At 44.1% G+C, this 17,987-nt stretch overlaps 1 protein-coding gene across 4 annotated transcripts in view; it reads right to left on the bottom strand.

Moving 5' to 3' along the window:
• PARM1 (prostate androgen-regulated mucin-like protein 1) overlaps window positions 1–17,248 on the bottom strand; it is a 123,352-nt gene extending 106,104 nt beyond the window's left edge. Inside the window, exon 1 of one of the 4 annotated variants that reach the window (XR_003856279.1) lies at window positions 16,074–16,399. Coding sequence is in view for 3 of the 4 variants with exons in the window: in XM_029598410.1 (XP_029454270.1) it covers window positions 16,074–16,125 (52 nt within the window). In the remaining variant the exon portion in view is untranslated. Of the gene's footprint in view, window positions 1–16,073; window positions 16,401–17,217 lie in introns of those variants that run through there. The other 3 variants (XM_029598419.1, XM_029598410.1, XM_029598432.1) reach the window with 3 other exon arrangements.
• Between the last annotated feature and the right edge of the window lie 739 nt (window positions 17,249–17,987).

Consider the following 17,987-nt stretch of genomic DNA (forward strand, 5'->3'; position numbering starts at 1 on the left):
CCTCTCACACACATCCTCCCTCTCTCTAATACACACACACACACCCCTCATACAAGCTCCCTCACTCTCTTGCACACACACACAGGGCCCTCTTTCTTGCATACACACTCAGACAAGCTCCTTTTCTCTCTCACACATACATCCTCACACAGGCTACCTATATGTCTCTCTCTCACACACCCCTTCACACAGGCTCTGTCTCACACATCCCTTCACACAGGCTAGCACCCTCACATACACACGAGCTCCCTATCACACACATACACACTCCTTCACAATCTCCTCATATAGGCTCCCTCTCTCTGAAACCCACACTCAAGCATCCCCTCCTTACCTTCCATGCTCTCTCTCACACCCTCCTGCTCTCTCTCACCCTCCCCGCCCCCTCTCTCACATACACATTCTCTCTCACTGGCATGCCGCGAACAGAGCGCATCCCACGTGTGCCATGGGACGCGCTCCGTTCGCGGTGAAGATGAAGGCCCGGGCACGCTATTAGCAGCACACGGGGGCCTTCCATTTTCGCCACAAATGGCTCACCCAGGCCTTCAACTTCGCCGCAAACGGAACATGCCAGGGTATCCTCTGCTATTCTCTGCACAGAATTCTGCGCTCTGCAGTAGCACAGAATTCCCCCAGGAATTAGGTAGCACACTGCCTCTCACCCACTCATTTCTGCTTTTCTTACTCAGACAGGTTTCACCAATTACATCAACAAATTCCTTACAACTTTATTCCAATATAGAAACATGATGGTAGAAAAAGACTCTATGGCCTATCTAGTCTGCCCATCCATACCAACTATTCAGCTTTACAATCCCTACACTTCTTCAAGAGATCCCTGGTGCTTGTCCCACACTTTACTGAATTCAGATACCGTCCTCAGCTCCTCGTCCCATGATCTCTCATGGGACGAGGAGCTTTCCTTTGAAAGGAAAAAGTCTCCTGTGCATGGAAACCTTGGAGGCATTTAAATGTCTATCTCCCCTATTTCATCTTTCCTCTATGGTATACATGTTTAGATTTTATGTCTGTCCCTATGTTTTAGAACAAAGACTACTGTTCATTTTAGTAAGCACTCTCTGGACAGTCTCCATCCAGTTTATATCCTTTTGAAGGTGCAGTCTCCAGAAAGTGTACACAGTACCCCAAATGAGATCTCACCAGGGACCTATACAGGGGAATTATCACCTTCCTTTTCTTGCTAACCATTCATCTCGCTATGCAACCAAGCATCTTTCTGGCTTTTGTCATTGCCTTATCCATCTTTATACCGGCTGCCAGTAATCAAAATGGCGTCGACGGCCCTTTGCCCTTACTATATCACAGGGGCTACAGCTGCCATTGGTCGACCCCAGTGACATAGTGAGGGCAAAGGGCCGTCGGCGCCATTTTGACTACTGGCAGCCGACAGCCCAAGTCCAGGAGATCGCTCCCGGACCGCTCCTGGACCCCCACTGGACCACCAGGGACTTTTGGCAGGTCTTGGGGGGGGGGGGGTCAGGAGGGTGGGGGGTTGTAGTAAATTAATTTTGGAGGTCTTGGGGGGCGTCAGGAGGGTGGGGGGTTTTGTTAGATTTTTACTTTTTTATTAAAGATTTGTCTGCGAGCCCTGGACCCCCGCTGGACCACCAGGGACTTTTGGCAGGTCTTGGGGGGGGGGGGGTCAGGAGGGTTGGGGGGGTCATAGTTAGTATGGCTCTCACAGATTTACATTTTAAAATATGTGGCGTTCATGGCTCTCTCAGCCAAAAAGGTTCCCAACCCCTGTGCTAGACCTTAGACCATTCCTCAAGCTTCGCTACATCCCTCCCTCATGTTTTCCACACCTTTCTGGCTATCCAGCCTGTTGTACAGTTTGGTATCATTGTCAAAAAAAGCAAACCTTTCCTGACAATCCTTTCACTATAATCGCTCACAAAAATGTTGAAAAGAACCAGCCCAAGGTCAAATCCTTCTAGCACACCTCTAGTAACATGCCCTCTCCTCGGAGTGAACTCCATTTACTACTACCCTTTTGTCCTCTCCCATTCAATGCAATCTGATTTTTTGTCTTCCTATAGTTTTACAACTGAAAGAGTAAAAGCCTTTTATAAACAGAGTGGGGTAGACATCCTATGGCTTACTGCATTAAATATAGGATAATCAGAAATATCCAGAACCAGGGTTCTCCTGAAACATTTACAGTCTCAGCATCACAAGTAATGGTACTTAATCAAAAACATATTCATCCACGCTGTCAATCATTTTTTTTTTTGTGTTGCATGCCCTGTGTTGACTAAACTCCATGGAGAAGAGACTGTCCGTTTTGTGTTTCTGCAAAGTGCTTACATCTGATATATACTAGAAAGTCACAATAAAAATACATTCTCTTTCACTTTTGTCTGCTTGGACTTTTTGCTTTTCTTTTTCATTGCAGATTCAGAAACAGATGGCTGTTCCACAATACACTTCAAAAGTAGCTCTTCCAGAGTTTACTGCCTTATCGAAACAGACAATATGTACCTTCAACACCTTATCTTTCCTGTCCACATTTATCTGCCTCAGAGCTCCTATATGAAGTCAGGAAGTTGTCTATTTTTTATTTAAAAAACAAAAAACACACACATGTCTCCGATGTTACTCCTGTGAGCTCCTTGCTGCCACTTTGCCTGCTCTCTTTTATCTATGGATATTTGATGAGCAGAAGATATAGGCTGTATGTTCTTTTCCTGCCATTGTGTTTCTACATAATCATGCATGCACCCACAGTGTGGGCCATCACCACACGGGCCATGCTGAATTGTGGGATTATAGATATGGCAGTGAGACAAAAATGCCAAGTCACCATTTTAATGGCTGTTTGACTGATTCTGCTGTCTTCTGGCTGGTTTCCTTCCCGCCCCACCCCCAACACTGTGTTCAGCAATCCAGCTACAAAACATAATTCCAGTTGTTGATTTGGACTTTGTGCCTGCCCATTTTGCCCTTAAGTTTCACTGCCATGAAAATGCCAAGAGCATGTTTTGTCGTCACAAAATGTCCTTAAGCCTGCACAAGCAGTAATGGCCACCAGCATGACACATAAAAGACAGGAACTCACATGGTCAGCAGGACAACAGCCTATGAATAGGAGTTTTTTTGGTATGCTACTTTTTCCTCTGTTAATTTTTTTGTAATTGTATATTCATCTGATCATGCCAAACAGTCACGTCTCCTACAGGGGGGCTTAAAAATATATTTTTCTTTCCTTTCTTTTTCTCTTAAAGACTTTATGAAGTGTGGCTACATAAGCACTTGTGCCATCTGTAGAATCTATTGTAAAGTGTTGCTGTGCACGCCAATGCCTCTTACGGCTAGATCACAGTATCTCAAGAAACCTCAAGTAACACTTCCTGTAATACGAACAGTAGCTCCCGCTGGAAGACAGAAAGCATCTGAGGCACAGGAGGCCTTCAAGCTTTGCTCTGTGTCCATCAGCTGGCCAGGGGGACAGCTCCCAGGGTTTGAAAGGTTCTGGTTCACAAACAGAACCTGATTGTATGCAAAAGAGACAAAACTAAGTCATTAATTGGATCCACACAGTCTTCCCCCCCTGCCATTTACCTTGTTATCATACAAATGCCAGACACTCGGCTGTAAGAATACTTCACAAGTAAAGAATCTAAGCCTCCTTTTATCAGGGGGGTTTCCAATCAGCAACAGACTTTGCTCTAACAGGCCCAGGCTGAGTGGCATACATGGGGGAGGGGGGAGGGTGAACTGGAGAGAGGGACTCTCCAAATAATGTAACTTTCTTCTATCTCTACTTATGAACCCCACAAGTAACAGTTTTGCCTACTTCTGAGAATAAATAGTGAGGCATTACACAGAACACTCATTCTCTCTCCCCTTGGAAAGTACATAAAACATTTTTAGTAACAAAACAAAAAAAAAAGTTATCAGTGTCAAATATTCATTCACAAACCTCCGCTGTTGTATTCCTGGAGAATTTTTAAATGGAAAAAAAAAAGAAAAAAAAAGTGGTCTAAAAAGTTGCTAGTATCTATGTAGGCTGTTTGGCACGGCAGAGTAATCAGAAAAAAACTCGACAACCACTTCTAAAACATCTACCAAGCTCAGTTCACACTGTCTCACAATGATCCTCCAAAATGCTCTTAGAAAGATCCCACATCGACAATACTCTCTTCTAACAAAAGTGGCCAGAGATAATTAAGCCATTAGCAAAAAAAAGTCTAGGATAGGGAAATAGAATGAGTTCGTGGGGGACAGATGACGGAAGACCAATAGAATTACTCTGGAAGATGGTAGTCAGAGACCAAGGGATGAGGGAATCAGTTATTTAGAAAGCAAATATGAAAGAAAAAATAAATACTTCAAAAGATCAAGAGAGGAGCACACAAAGTTAGGGGATGGCTTCAGAGAAATTAAAGGGGTCAGAAGAAATATATAAACAAGGATCTTCATTTTCATTCCCCCCCCCCCCCCCCCAAGAATTAAACAGCTTTTATTATAATAAACAGAAATGGGAGAAAATCAGTGGAAAATTTAAGGAGTCTTTTCCACTGATTTTCTCCCATTTTTGTTATAATAAACATAGTAACATAGTAATGACGGCAGAAAAAGACCAAAATGGTCCATCCAGTCTGCCCAGCAAGCTTCCCAAGGTAGTAACTGCCGCTCCATGCAGGTTACCCTCATGTTTCTCTTAAGGATAGTAACTGCCTCTCCATGCCGGTTTAGCTTTATTTATTCCCATCCTCTAGCCTTTAGGGATCCACAGTGTTTATCCTACGTCCCTTTGAATTCCTTCACAGTTTTAGTCTTCACCACTTCCTCCGGAAGGGCATTCCAAGCTTCCACCACCCTCTCTGTGAAGAAATATTCCCTGCCATTGGTTCTAAGTCTTCCTCCCTGGAATTTCAAATCGTGACCCCTAGATCTACTAAATTGTTTCTAGTGGAAAAAAAGTTTGTTGACCATGGATTATTAAAATCTTTCAAGTATCTGAAGGTCTGTATCACATCACCCCTGCTGCTCCTCTCCTCCAGGGTATACATATTCAGGGTCTTCAACCTCTCCTCATATGTCATTCGATGGAGACCACCCACCATTTTGGTTGCCCTTCTCTAGACTGCTTCCATCCTGTCTTTGTCCCTTTGGAGACACGGTCTCCAAAACTGAACACAGTACTCCAGGTGAGGCCTCACCAAGGACCTGTACAAGGGGATTATCATTTCCCTTTTCTTACTAGATTATTCCTCTCTATGCAGCCTAGCATTCTTCTGGCTTTAGCTATCGTCGTGTCACATTGCTTCGTTGATTTCAGATCGTCAGACACTATCACCCCTAGGTCCCTCTCCTGCTCCATGCACATCAGCCCTTCACCCCCAGCACATACAGTTTTTTCAGAGTACCACACCCCAGATACAGGACTCTGCACTTCTTGGCATTGAATCCCAGTTGCCATATCTTCAAACACTCTTCCAGCTTCCTTAAATCCTGTCTCATGCTCTCTACTCCTTCCGGCATGTCCACTCTGTTGCAGATCTTAGTATCATCCGCAAATAGACAAACTTTACCTTATATCCCTTTCGCAATGTCGTTCACAAAGATGTTGAACAGAACCAGTCTCAACACTGATGCCTGTGGCACTCCACTTAACACCATTCTCTCTTCAGAGTAGGTTCTATTTACCATCACCCGTTGTCTTCTATCCGTCAACCAGTTTGTAATCCACGCTATCACCTTGGAGCTCACTCCCAAGCTTCTCATTTTGTTGATGAGTCTTCTATGTGGGACCGTATCAAAAGCTTTACTAAAATCCAAATTACATCAAGTGCTCTTCCCTGATCAAGTTCTCTAGTCACCCAAAGAAATCAATTAGATTCATCTGACAAGAACTTCCCCTTGTGAATCCATGCTGCCTCTGTTTGAGCAACCCACTGGATTGTAGATAGTTCACTATCCTTTCCTTCAGCAGAGTCTCCATTAATTTTCCCCATCACCGAGGTGATGCTAACCAGCCTGTAGTTTCCAGCCTCTTCTCTGCTCCCACTCTTGTGAAGAGGGACCACCACCGCTCTCTTCTCCAGTCACTAAGCACTACGCCTTTTTCCAGGGATCTATTGAACAGGTCACACAGCAGACCCGCCAGCACATCTGAGTTCCCTCAGTATTCTGGGATGAACCTCATCAGGCCCCATGGCTTTGTCCACTTTCAGTTTTCTTAGCTCTTCCCATACATTGTCTTCTGTAAATGGAGTTTCATCTATTCAACCCCTTCTACAATTTTGATAACAAGGGACGGTCCTTCTCCAGGGTCTTCCTTAGTGAGCACTGAAGTATTTGTTTAATATTTCCACCATTTCTTCGTCTCTCTCCACCCATTGATCCTTATCACCTTTCAATTTCACTATACAACTATGGACTTCTCTCTGATGTATCAGAAAAATGTTTTGTCACCTCCTTTTAATCTCCTTAGCAATCCTTTCCTCTGCCTGACCTTTTGCTTTCTTGATTACTTTTTTCCATCTCCCTCAGTTTCGCCAGATAATCCTCCCTGTGTTCCACTTTTTGGGATCCTTTATATTTCTTAAATGCTGCTTCTTTTGCTTTTATTACATCAACCACCTCCTTTGTGAACCAGATTGTTTTCTTATTTCTTTTACTTTTGTTTACTTTTCTAACATATAGATTTGTTGCTTTTGTAATTACTCTTTTTAGTTTGGCCCACTGTTGTTCGACCTCTCCCATTTTCTCCCAGTCTTCAAGTTCTGCCTCCTGATACAGACTTTGTAGAAATGGGGACTTTTTTTAAAGTTCAAAACTCAGGTCTTTGTGTGACTTCTAAGGACACTATTTGCAATATCAAACCATACTGTTTGATGATCACTGGTGCTGAGGTGGGCACCCATCCAGATATTATCCCCGTTAGCGAGCACTAGGTCAAGTATAACTCCCTCCCTCGTGGGTTCCATTACCATTGGTTTGAACAGAGCACCTTTTGCAGGGCATCCACTACCTCTCTACTTCATCGTCTGCGTTCCTTCCTTTTTGTTAGCCCTGTTTGCTCAGCAAGGTGTTTCGAGTTGTAACTGCTGCTCTGTGCAGGTTACCCCAGTCCTTTATTTCCAACCTTTTGCTACTAAGGATCCTCTTGTTTATTCCACATACTTTTGAATTCTGTACCATTTTTGTCTCTACCTCCTCCTCTGGGAGGGCATTTTCTTTCCCTTTGCCCCCTGTTCATCTATTTTTCCTGTAGTGGGACTGCTGCTTTATAATGATCTGGAAAAGGGAATGACGAGGGAGATGATCAAGTTTGCAGATGACACAAAATTATTCTGAGTGGTGAAATCTCAAGTGGATTGTGAGAAATTGCAGGAAGACCTTGGGAGACTGGGGGATTGGCATCCAAAGGCAGATAAAAATGTAATGTGGACAAGAGCAAAATGATAAATATAGGGAAAAGAAAGCCACACTGTAGTTACTTGATGTTAGGTTCCATATTAGGAGTTACCACCCAGGAAAAGGATTTGTGCATCATCGTGGACAATACTTTGAAATTCTCAGCTCAGTGTGCTCTGGCAGTGAAAAAAGCAAACAATGTTAAGAATGATTAGTAAAGGAATAGATAATAAAATGAAGAATATCATAATACCTCTATCACTCCATGATGCAACTGCACCTTGAGTATTGTGTACAGTTCTGGTTGCCGCATCTTAAAAAAGATATAGCTGAACTGGTACAGGTACAGAGAAGGGTGACTAAAATGATAAAGGGGATGGAACGGCTCCCTTATGAGGAAAGGCTGAAGAGGTTAGGGCTGTTCAGCTTGGAGAAGAGACGGCTGAGGGGGGATTTATTTATTTATTTTATTTATTTAACATTTTTTATATACCGATAACCGTTTGCACATCGTATCGGTGTACATTTAACTCAAAACATCGTAGGCAGAGCCTTTACATAGAACAGTAACTATAACAATTGAAGTTGCGAGGCATTACAAGAGCTAAGGTACTGCGAAAGAGAAAGTAAACAATGATTATAATAGTTGTGAACTAATATACAGTATATTTACAAGAAAGTATATTTACCAAAGAGTAAAACAGTCAACTGGAAAAATGGATTTCATACATTATATGGAGGGAGTGTAAGCTTGTTGAAAGGGATATGATAGAAACATATAAAATCATGAGAGGACTAGAACTGGTAAATGCGAATTGGTTATTTACTTGCTCAAACAATAAAACTAGAGGATACTCCATGAAGTTAGTAAGTAGCATATTTAGAACCAGAGAAAATTAAACACTGATAAATCCCCTAGAAAATTAAATAAACTGAAAACAAAAAGGTCCCTATATATGAAAAAGGAAGGAAAATGGAAGACCAGACAGGGAAATATGATTAGGCAATAAGAATTACCCCAGTGGGTCAGACCAAGGGTCCATCACGACCAGTATCCTGTTTTATCAGTGGCCAATCCAGGTTACAAGTATCTGATAGGAACCCAAACAGTAGATAGAGCCATGCTGATAATGCCCAGGGATAAGTAGTGGCTTTTCCCCAAGTCTATCTGGTTAATAAAAATGAATGGGCTTTTCCAAGAACTTGTCCAAACCTTTTTTTAAACTTAGCTACGCTAATTTCCTTAACCACATCTTCTGGCAATCAATTTCAGGGCTTAATTGTGCATTCAGTGAAAAGGAATTTTCATTTCATCTATTTTGCTCTGGAAATGTTGTATTATTGACATATTTATGATTTGGTCTGGGTCCATTGAGGAATTTAATTTTCATCACTGGCTGAATCAGACCACTAAAAACCTGCACTTTACAAATGGACAGGACATTTCTTTTTTGGACATTTTGATTCAATATACTTATACTACCTTATATAGGATAACAATAGATTACTATAATAGAGAAGATTATTACAGTTTCCATGCAAATTATTTGAAGCAAGCACTTCCAGTCAGTCAATTCTTTCGCCTTAGGAAGACTGTGTTCCTCTAAGCTGTTGACATGCAACAATTTTTTTCTCAGTAGGAGTTTGTTCTAATTAAGTAGTATGGAAAGCCTCTAAGACAGCTTTTTTTTACCGATTGTTCTCAATTATTAGAACATTACAATGTTCCTAAAAAAGAATCTGATAGACTGGCGTGTGTATTTCCCTTGCACCTGGGATTAGAAAAATTATCCATGGACACTGCCACTTTTACATTTGTATTCCTCGTTAATAGAAGCACCTTGTGCGGAACATGCACATGGACATAATTTAAAAGATAAGATGAAAGAGCTGAGTTGTCATCTATGTCTTCTTCAATTACTGAGTTGTTGGGACATAATAAATGTGGAAAAATGTTCGATGTGTGCACTTGCAAGGACAATACAAATTTATGTTCATCCTTTTACACAACAAAGATATTTGTTGAAACATACTGCAGATTGTTTATCCTCCTAAGTTCCCTTTTCTATGTTGGGCAGACTAAATATACAGTAAAAAACTCATTTGATTGAGTATCAAAGCTGTATTTCAACTGGGAAGGACACAGCTCCCATGGTAGTACATTGTATAAGTTTAACAATATCATTTTTAGGGTTTCTCATGGTTGGTCATCAATCAAGTTATATCTCATCACAGGGGTAGCAATGTGGCTAAGTTATTAGCCAAGAAGGAGTTACATCGGATTTTTGAATTGGACAGAGTGTCCTCGTGGGTTGAACTCCGACCTGGAGTAGTAAGCTGTTTTATAGTTCATGACAACAAGACAAGTGTTTTTATTTTCATTGGGCGAATATGGTCATGCGATTTATAATACACCATTGTGATGATTTTTAAAATTTAATGTTTCTCTTTTCAGCAGACAAGATTGTGACAGCAGGAGCAGCCCCGGAAGTAGGCAATCTTTGAAAATGCCAAAAAGCAGCTGTTTTGGGTGTATTGGAATGTCTATGTTAGGATTTTGCCTGCTACGCAGCCTTATCCTACCTTCATGACACCTCCCCACCAGCAGAGACCCTCATTATGCCTCATCACTAGTCTTGTCAAGCTCCTCCTCACTGTCCTTGGCATGCCCAAGTCCCAGGCCTGCCATTCTAGCCTTGTCTTCTCATGGTGTCACTTCTGGCTCCATGACCTGACCCTTGCTCTGCCTTGCCTTGTGGCCTTCAGGCCTACTCAGTCTATTGCCTTTGGGCTTGCATGTTCTTTGTTCCCTTGTCTGCCTTGTTGGTCTTGTCCTGTCTGTTCCAGTATCCGGTATTGCTTGTTCCAGTGTCCTGTCCTTGCCTTGTCTCACCCTTGTCTTGTCTAGTTCCAGGACCTGCTTATTATCCAACCTTGCCTTGTCCTGCCAGCCAAGCCTGCCTGCCTTGTCCAACCCTCATCTCCAGCCTGTCTTTTCCAACTCACCACTATGATGTACTGCCACCGCAGAGACCTACTGGCCCTCAGAACCCAAAGTCTTAACTTGCGGGTGAGGAGGGGTGACTAGCTGGAAGACCAGCTCAGAATCCTGCCTTGCAATCCCATGTGAGTTTCCCAGACTCCATGGCCCATAACAGAACTAGAAGACTACCACCTACTTACGAGTATGTATATAGGGCCTGTAGCCCTGCCGGTGAGTCCAAACCAGTTTTTTCCTGCTACCAATGAGAGTATCTATGTTTCTGGTTCTTTGCAATCAGACCCCTTAGAAAATAAAATGTTCTGCCTTGCTTGTGTGAGGGTCCTTTCAAAATGTTCAGCACTTTTAATGTCCTGCTTGTAACACTGAAAGCTGGAGATGTTCACAGTGTAGTCCCATGACTTTAAAGACGTGTTTTTCATGTGAGCATTGGGTGGTGCTATCTAAACCACAAACACTATACTGTCTGCTAAAGAAACCTCTAGCCTAAGTCTTTTGGAACTCATAGAATCCCTGAGGGCCAAATAAAATCACTCAAAATGCCAGCCTGTCTGACCAATTTTAATTCTGCTCCTAGGTACCAAGCTAATTTAAATCATACAACTAATACTACCACAGTATGTTCAAGAGGCTTACAATCCTTACGTGAAAAAGCAGAATTTTCTGTTGAATTCAGTACAGAGACAGAGAACCAGAGGCAAATAGAAGTGCTGAAAACACCAGCTTGCCTGACTAATTTGGGTTCTGTTCCTGTTGTTCAAGATAATTTAAACTACACGGTTAATTCCACCACAGCATGTTCAAAGACATTAAAATTCTTACCCGGAAAAGTAAAATCTTCTTGTGATTCCAGTTTAGAAAACCTGAAGCAAGTGAAAGCACTGCTTAATCCAGTTCTATCCCAGTAGAAGCCGTGAAGCCACCACAGTTAATTAAAAGGAGGCGACCCGGGTTTGTCCTGGGGTCGCCGAGAGTAACGCAGGGTCGGGTGGGAGGCAAGGCAGACGGAAGGAAAGGGGGGGTGAGTAGGTGAGCGGGGGATGGGGGACCAATGGCAGCAGGCAATTTGAAAAGTCGCGCTGCCATTGGATGGCGGGGGGGGGGGGGCCCCCAAGATGCTTACCATTGGGCCGCGATGGTAGGTGAAGATTGGCATGCGGCACAGGAGGTTGAGGAGGGGGAGTTTAATTTTGACCAATGTTAAGTGTGGCTCGGGTTAGGTTAATAAACTGCGGCCTTATTTATTCCAACTTGTTGTTGTGTTCAATCTGTTTTTGCAATTTGTGTGAAATGTTGAACGGCATGCCTGAATGACTGATCCCGAGTACTTGCGTTATCTTGCCTCTAAAACCCAGACAACCACATATGCTTCCAACAACCTGTTAACAAGCTTAATACTGACAGCTAAGGAAGAAGCTTGCAAAACTTTTCTGCCTGCAGTTTCAGAATTTAGCTCAGAAACCAATTATCTTCCTTTTCTACAGAGTCCATGCCAGCCTGCTATTCTGTCTCCGGGTATCTTTAGCACTTCTTCTCAGGCAGTGAGTGAACTGAGAACACTGTTCAAGCCTCTGCTTCAAGAGAAATGCAATTCAGCAGCCGTAACATTTTCTCAGCCTCTGGAGGACTCCAGGCCACAGGATCCATTCCAGGAAGAACCTGCAGACATAATCTTGTCTATGTAAGAGCCTGCCTTGTCTAGCCCTCTGCCAACTTTGAGGAACTCCAGTCCAGCCATGCAGTTCCAGGAGAAGCCCAAGTCAGCCATGCTACTCCAGAGCCCCAGTCTACTATGCCAGTGGTTCCACTCTCCACGCACCCTGTGTCGGTGGTCTCATGCTCCACACATCCCCCGCTAGTGGTTCCACTCTCCACATACCGTGTGCCGGTAGTTGTTTTCCAGTGACCCTGAGCCAGTGGTTTTACATTCCAGTCACCATGTGCCAGAGGTTCTGTTTTTTGGACACGCCGAATCAGCAGTGCCCCTGCCCAAGCACCCTGGACTGCCCAAAAGGGGGTGCTCTTCCACGGCCTGACCGCCCAGAAGGGGGCACTCTTCCAACCCTGAAGCGCCCAGAAGAGTGCTGTTCCAGACGTGCAGCCCTCGTGCCAAGCCAAGCCTTGTTCATCCAGTCATGCCTTGTTTACCTGACCATTGCCTCCATGAAAATTGGGACTCAGGAGGAGAGGATCTTAAAAGGTGGTGTACAATTAGGATTTCTCCTGCCAAGCAGCCTTATCCTACCTTCATAATGCCTCCCCACCAGTAGAGGCCCTCAGTATGCCTCATCATTAGGCTTGCCAAGCTCCTCCTCACTGCCCTTGTCATGCTCATGTCCTAGCCCTATGTAAACCTGCCCTGCCATTATAGCCTTGTCTTTTCATGGTGTCACTTCTTGCTCCATGACCTGACCCTTGTTCTGCTTTGTGACCTGTGGGTCTTCCTGCTTTGAGGCCTTCTGGCCTAATCTACCTTGCATCTTGCCTTGAGGCCTTTGGGCCTACTCAGTCTATTGCCTTGTTCCCTTCGGGCTTTCATGATCTTTGTTCCCTTGTCTATCTCCTGACCTAGTCTGCCTTGTTAGTCTTGTCCTATCTGTTCCAGAATCCAATCTTCCTTGTATCAGAATCCTGTTCCAGGTCCTGCTTAGTATCCAGCCTTGCCTTGTCCTACCTGTCTTGTCCAAGCCTTGCCTGTGTGGACTCACCATTATGATGTATTGCTCCTGTAAAGGCCTACTGGCCCCCAGAACCCAAAAGCTCAACCTGCGGGGGAGGGGGGCTGGCTAGGCTCAGAGTTGTGCTTTGCAGTCCCATGGCATTCACCAGGTGGCTTTCCCGGATTCCAGGTCCTGTAACAGTCTAGAGACAATCAGGCTGATGCAATATGGGCACACTTTAAAACGGGTGCTCATGATTGAGCACCCGCTCCCTTAATGCATGCTGATCCACCTCTCCTGAGAGCCCAATTTAATATTTAAATTGGGTACCACAGAAAAAAGGTGGTGCTAAGGGGAAACTGCATGCCTCTAGTGCTCCATGGCAGCGGGTGCCCAGGAGAGGTGGCTGTGAGTTGAGCGTCCATTTTTCTAACCTGTGCTCAGCCATGGATTAGGAAAATGGAGGCTCGTTAACTGAGTTTCCCTTTGCCTAACCTGACCGCCGGCACACATTTCTTTTTTTTTTTTTAATTCTCCTATTTTGGTTCCTCCGACTTACTAATACAACGATATTAAGTCAGAGGTACCGAAAAAAGGAACAGCAAAAGCAGTATTTTCTGCTTTTCTGTTATTTTTTGGGCTCCTCAAGAATTAACGCCTGCTCTGGACAAGTGTTAATTTTTGCAGGTTAAAACGTGCGTGTTGGGCACACTTTTTTTTTTTTTTTAATTGATGGAGAATAGCTAATAGCCTCATCAACATGCATTTGTATGTGATGAGCAGTATTACCTTCGAGGGGGTTGGACGCGCATTTCAGATGCATCAATCCCCTTATAGCATAAGGGGTTGTGGATGCGCATCCAAAATGCGCGTCCAACCACAGGTTAAACAGTGCACTCGGTTGAGTGCTCTGTATTGCATCAGCATGAATGTTTAGCCTTCGGTAATCTATTGTCTATTCAGAGGATAAGTATTTGTTTCTTCATTCATACATGAGTTTGTTTTATAAACGCCCTTGTTAATGACAAGCTATTGCTTTTTAAAAGAAAGAAATTATTACACCATCCTGTTTCCCTAATTGCTGAGATCTAGTTATGGACTGCTTTTGTGAAAATTTCTAAGAGTTTTTTTTTTTTTTTTTACGGCACTGCTCTTACAAATTATATTTGTGAAAAAAAAAAAAAAAAATCATCCAGCGGGGCTATGATTATACCAAAGCAGTAGAGAGTACTGTAAGAGTTACTCTAACAATTATCCACTGCAAATGACAGCCGCTTAAACATCTACTGAACATCTTAAATCCATCTTTTCAGGTGCCTCTCTCTTTAATGTGGAATAAAATGCTCGCAAAAAGCAGTTGGGGGGTGTGTGGGGGGGGGGGGGGGAGGTCAATTAAGCCCTAATGTTTTGGCAATCTTTCTACTAGATGATTTTTCAACACCACCATCATCCTTAAAAAATATATACATTTTAAGTGTGCAGAATAATTTTGGTTTTGCACCCTGACCAATTAGTTTCTATCTGTGAAGCATTTGGGAGACCAGACTGCATAATGTAAACACCACAGATCACTTGTTCTGATCAAGTATAATAATCTCAGTACCATGGTGCATGCACATTTTCGTTTTAAAACCTTCCTTTAAAAAAAAAAAATATATATATTTGTAATATTCTTGGACTCTTGAAAAATCCTTACATCAAACACATGCCTATTCACAAAAGCACACAATGCATAACAACGATACACCTTAATCTCACACGCAAAGATAAGGAAAAATCCCACAATAGGAACAAAAGAAGAGACTTCGGCAAAACAAAAACTCAAACTATTTTCTAGAAAGAGACTTTATGCTGACTGTTTGTGTAAATCTAAACAGACACTTGATAAAAGTTAACCAGTGAAAAATAAAAAGACAGCAATACTGAAAAAGGCAGAGCAGCGGCAACCAAGTCTTTGCTAGGTCTTGAGAAGCGCCTCAGGCCACTTGCAACTAATCCACTACAACCTGCTCAAGTTTCACCTGTCATGTTAAGTTGCTCGCAGCCTACATTTATTATAGCATGGCCCATTTAACTACCATCTACGTTACAACCAGCTGTCAAACCTGTCCGGGAAATTAGAAGCACAAACAAGATGCACCAACTTATTACCCTGCAAACATATGTATATTGCGAAAGGCCATAGGAAGTCATTACCTGCATCTGCTATACACACTGAATATACGCGGCCAGGAGAAGGATGAGAATCAGACTCACTTTATGTACGCGCAAACCCTGTCTCAGAACAGTGTGGCTGATTTTAAATTGGCATTTAAACACGGTACATCTAAAACATTTCCACATAGCTGCTACCGAACGATGCGGCCCTGGCATTTATGATTTTTACTCAATCCGATAATAACCGTATCCTTGATGGCGGACAACGACCGTAGAACCCCCCTGACTACAAGACGAATGTAAATTGCCCAACACTGCAGCCATCCAGGACAGGCTGCGATCCTCCGATTCTTCCAACAAACAACCGCCCCAACTACAGAGCCGCGCGGATCCAGTTCAGGCAGAAGCAAAGCCGTCGCTGCAATACTGCTGCCGAGCTCCGAGCCTCCTCACCTGCCCGTGCGGACGGGGGAGACGATGAGCGATCGGGTCTCAGGACCAAGCTAGAAGCAGAAGTCAGCAGCTCCCCGGGCTTCAGCTTCACCTGCCTGGCGCGCCCCACCCCCGCTACCGGCGGCGACGCTCGCTTCCCTCTCGGCCAAAAGTTGCCCGACAAAAGCCGCCGATGACGGACTACATATAAGGAAGAACTTTCCAGCCTTTCTTAGGAATAAAACTACTCCAAAGAGCTCCACCAGCAGGCAAACGTTTCCACGTGCAGGATGAAAATACAGCGATCGACGACGGTATCCGCCGCCCAGGAAACGCGCCGCCAAAATACCTGGCAGCGATGCCGCTGCACCTGCCTCACCCGCCGCCGGGGAAAAAGAGAGAGAAGGGTAGGGAGCGGTAGGCGAAGAAAGTACCTGGCAGCAGGAGGAGGCAGAGGACCAGGGGGAGTGCAGTGCCGCAGGGCATGGCGCCTCCGAGCAGCTGCTACAGGTGGACGAGGAGAGGGGGTGCGCAGGGACGTGCGTGCAGCGACGTTCGGGCTCGGACAGTCACCGGCTGCTGCAGCCTCTTCTTCTCGTCGGCTTCACTCTGAGCTCCATGACCTTTCCGCCCCAGCCCGGCAAGCAGAGCCGCACCGGCAAAGCAGCCTCCGCCTCCTCCTCTGCCGCCACCGCGGGGGGCGGGGCGCGGCTCGGCCGATCCCTCCCTCTTTCTTCTCGGCCCTAGCTGCGCGCGGATGATGACCCGGGAAGAGGGCGGGCGGCGCGAGACTCTTTCTGAGGAGACCGCGAGCGCCGCGTCTCCTGCTGGCCGAGCTCCACGATGCAACTGGGGCGAGCGCGCGCTCTGTGAAAGCCGCTCGCGGCCTCCAGCAACCGCAGTCCCTCACCTGAGGAAAAACTCCTCCTTTCCACATGATTTCTTTTTCCTTCAAGTGATAGAATTCCTGAATATCCGTATTCCAAAGGGAGATTGATATTTCCGATTTGTTTCTTTTTAGCAAAAACAAAAATCTGTCCTTATTATTTAAACTGACAGATCTGAAGATCTGATCAAGGATTCACTTAAGGTCCGCGTGCGTGTTCCCAACAATAATATTACTGGGTGGGAGTTACTGAACTTTTTCTCTGACATTTGCAAATTGCTATTTGGCTTCTAAAAATAAATTATATTGTAATAATAACCAGATCTAAAAAATGGGGCCATTGTGGTCTGTAAAATTTTATGCACAACAACTTTTTTGTTATTCCAATAACAGATATAACAAACTACAAAAATTCCAGTTTTCTGTAGGACTGATACTTCCAAATTTTGATACATGAATTTTGATTTCCTTCCAAAAAGTTTAATTCACTTGAAGCCCTAGTAAGATGTTTTCTTGCGGTATGGGAGAGAGAAGAGTAAACCCAGCTGTCTACTTACTGGCATACCTCTCAGCCAACTAAGGCCTGGATTTATCAAAATGCGATAAGTATCGCATGCGATAGAAAAAGGGGCGTGTTTTATGCTAATATACAGTTTATTGTAATTTGCGCTAATTACCTGTTGTAAAATTACCTTTTGTGGAGCTCATGTGGGGTTGCTGTTTTTGCCGGCTTTGCCGGCCCGCGCGTCAGTCAGGGTGGTCGGTGAGATTTGTTGTATTTCGCGCGGTTCTTTGCATCCGACGTCTAGAGCACGCGCACGTTTGCGTGCTTGACATCGGCTTGCACGCAGATGTCTTGGCTGGTGCTTTGGTTGCAGCGGGTGCTGGTGGGAGTTGTGTAAGGTTCGTGCCGGGATGTGGGCGTCTCGTGGGCTGGGGCGCGAGCTGGTGGTAGTGTTTGGAGGTCTCGGGTCAGGACGTGGGGCCTCGTGAGGTGCTGGGGCTCGGTATGGTTCCGATGCTACTGCAAAGATACGTCACAAGTTTGTTTTCTTAACTGTACTGGGAAGAGGCGTTCTGGTTGCCTTAGCAACCTAACAGCAACCCTGAACGCAGCTTCTCAGTTTGTCTCTGCATAAGTTTTTTCTTATTTTCGCTTGTTGCCTTGAATTAATATATTTATTGACTTGTAGTTAAATATTTGCTTGATCCTGATGTTCCTGTTTTGAAAACTAATTTATTCTACAATGGTTTATGAATAAATATTTCTTCTAAACTTCCTCTGAACTCAGTTCCATTCATCAACTCAAGGTCAGTTCTCTGAAAGACTGTTTTAATTTTAAAGATCCATTTTTGATTTCTAAGATCATTAATCAAACAAGAGTCCATAAAAATAAGTTATTAACATTACCTATGCAAAAAGCTAAGTTAGCACAAATTGTGTAACATTTTCAGACTTTGT

The sequence above is a fragment of the Rhinatrema bivittatum genome, chromosome 1 (genome assembly GCF_901001135.1).
Source record: "Rhinatrema bivittatum chromosome 1, aRhiBiv1.1, whole genome shotgun sequence".
In the NCBI taxonomy this organism is placed as follows: domain Eukaryota; kingdom Metazoa; phylum Chordata; class Amphibia; order Gymnophiona; family Rhinatrematidae; genus Rhinatrema; species Rhinatrema bivittatum.